The sequence below is a fragment of the Halyomorpha halys genome, unplaced genomic scaffold (assembly GCF_000696795.3).
Source record: "Halyomorpha halys isolate HHAL.00 unplaced genomic scaffold, Hhal_1.1 Scaffold1804.1, whole genome shotgun sequence".
NCBI lineage: Eukaryota > Metazoa > Arthropoda > Insecta > Hemiptera > Pentatomidae > Halyomorpha > Halyomorpha halys.
Window position 1 is genome coordinate 150,977 of NW_027107136.1, and position 2,766 is coordinate 153,742.

At 33.7% G+C, this 2,766-nt stretch overlaps 1 protein-coding gene across 1 annotated transcript in view; it reads right to left on the reverse strand.

The window, feature by feature from the left end:
- Positions 1–1,953, reverse strand: part of LOC106690677 (transmembrane protease serine 9) — a 14,497-nt gene extending 12,544 nt beyond the window's left edge. The window contains exons 1-4 of the mRNA XM_067045438.1: positions 1,809–1,953; positions 1,542–1,740; positions 1,278–1,475; positions 737–976 (exon numbers count right to left, since the gene is read on the reverse strand). Coding sequence (XP_066901539.1) covers positions 737–976; positions 1,278–1,475; positions 1,542–1,740; positions 1,809–1,916 — 745 coding nt within the window. The 5' untranslated portion in view covers positions 1,917–1,953. The remainder of the gene's footprint in view (positions 1–736; positions 977–1,277; positions 1,476–1,541; positions 1,741–1,808) is intronic.
- Between the last annotated feature and the right edge of the window lie 813 nt (positions 1,954–2,766).

Consider the following 2,766-nt stretch of genomic DNA (forward strand, 5'->3'; position numbering starts at 1 on the left):
AAAAAAAAAAAAAAAAAAATTAACATGACAGGCAGTAATGCTGTAGTATTTAATTTCTTAGATAAAATAGGTGAGGAAAGATCAATTGATACTTACTAACCCATTTATTTAAAATTATTATTTACTATTAAATGTTTGTTTTTTTTCATTATTTTCAATCCTTTTTACTATGTACCAAATAAAATTATTACTATGGCTTGTATGCCCTCTATGTTGCTGATTTTTTTGTCATTCCATTGTAAAATACTAAGCGTACAGAGCCAGAACATTAAGGCGAATCCCCACTAGGGATGCCACTTTGTGATAAAATACTGTTGATACATTCATAAATATGTGAAGCGTGTCTTAATTCACAATGATTAATCTCTATAATAAAATAATACTTTTTAACATTGGAAGAAGATAATTTACCGTACGAAGTAGATTGTAGAAAGATAGTCCAGGAGTCGGTCAATAAAGGTATCAATAGTAAAAGAAAACCATTTTTTGTTAGCCAACGTTTCGCCCCACTTTGAAGGGCTTCGTCAGCCCTGTCTGTTTCAATCTGACAGCCCTGCAATGTGGGACGGAGTTTTTATTAACCATAAATAGTTTTATTTTACTACCCTGATACCTTTATTCACCACCAACCGGACTATTTTCCTACAATACTTTTTTACTTTTTTTTTTTTTTAAAGTTTTGTATTTAGATATCCAATAACATAGATTAGTAAATTTTAAGATATTTTTACAAGACCAAATATCAAATTCTGCGTTTTATGTGTCGGGTTCAATGCGCCATCCAAATGTATTTCAAATTTTTGACTTACATTACAAGTGTCCTTTCTTGGACTATATGTGCATATCTGGATTCCTCTACGTTGAACGCCACTCCAGCTCCTCCTACATACTTTATTAGTTACGATTTCAAGATCGACCTCTTTGAGCTTCTTTACCCGGTCAGCGTACGGTTTTTTTGGGTCGTATCTTCCCCATCCTAGAAAAACAAGATTAACCTAGAATCTGGGGTCAATGATTTAGTTGACAACTAAGATCCTAGGATAGGTACACATTTTATTTACATGTATCAGGTATTTACCGGTAAAATTTTGTTTTTAAATATTAGGAAGTTGGAGCTAAAAACTGTTTAAAAATTGGCGTCAACTAAAAAGTCCTCAGCTTACGATTGGTGCCAATTTTAAAAATGTTATTGACACCAAACTTCTAATATTTAAAAAGAATGTTTGAACTGTTAATAACTGCTACATGTCAATAGGTGGTGTACTTACTCTACTCACCAATGGCCTTCAGCATTTGACCAGCTATTTCATCTCCTAACTTTGCGCTGGGCATACAAGCGGGTCCGATATTCTTGTTGTATTTGATTTCAGTGGAAGTCACAATAATGGCAATGTCATTGAGCAATGTACTATTATCGTATAATGGGTGCACTATGATCTTATCGACGAAGAGACGGTTTTGTGTGCTTTCTTTTTCTGTAAAAAATTCCAAATATAATCAATGCTTTTAAAAGATTAATTTAAATTAAAAGATTTACTCACGGCTATGTACATCGTGGGCTCCAACAACTACGGCAAGATCGCGTGCTTGGTATTCTTCGACGCAATGAGCGGCTGTGACGATGTGCCAAGGAGTGACTATGGCTCCCCCACAAAAAGTCCAAATGTCATATCTTGTCTGGAAAGCGACCATCCATGGGTACTGGTTTCTTCCTGCTTCCTTTCCTCCGACTATCCTACCCTGCAAGCAATAGCTTATTGTAACCATACCATAAAGAAAGGATAACAAAAATAGTTAAAAAGACTTACTGTATTTCTCCATCCACAGTTGCAGCTGAGGTTAGCCCAAGCCAGGGCGAAAAAGAGGAAGGTAACCAGAATCACCTTCATATCTATGAAACAAAAAAACAAATTCATGTTAAATACCTGTTAATGGCTTATAATGATTTTATGTCCAGGGAAAGTTCTAAACTGCAATCTGTTTCTCAGGTGGAAGGTCTTTATTATAGAAATTTAGGACGTTTCCTTATCAATCTCTCTTTGTCCAAGAGCCCAAGAGATGAAAAAAGTCAGTTATTTCACCCCAATTTCTAATTACTTCAATGAAAGCTATGTATAATTACTAAAAAAAATTGATGGGTCTTCCTAGCATGGGTCGGGAGAATAGAAAATGGCGACTGTTTCAAAACATTAAAAAAAAAAAATTAATTTTTCAATAGGAGCTCTATATCTTTAAAATTATCAACAACACTCGAAAACCTAAAAGGACATTATTTAAAGTAGAGTGACTTTGCTAAAATATGAACACTGATACTTGATAGTTTCCGAGATTCAGTTTTTTAAAAAGCAATATTTGATAATGAAAAGTCAGCATAATATAGTTAGTGTTTACTTTGGAAAAACGACATCTTAGAAACCATTAGGTGTACAGACTAGAACCTAACCTATTAGAGCTCAAATTAAAGCTAGTTCAATTAAATCAAACCTGTCAACTGGAAATCAACATCTTGTGATGTTATTTAGGCAAATATCATGAGAACTACTACTCTTATGAAGATAAACGTCATAAACTAGTTTATAGTACATTAATCATCTATACTTCTATTGCTTCAAGAAATAGAATTTTTGCAAAATAAATTCACAAACTAGAATGTGGTTGTTGGAAGATCTTGTTTCATGTTGGACACTTAGCCAACATGAGTTCTGCTGAGGAACATTCTGAGTAAAGAGAGTAACCGAGGAGATAATTCCAATAATAGACATTTTC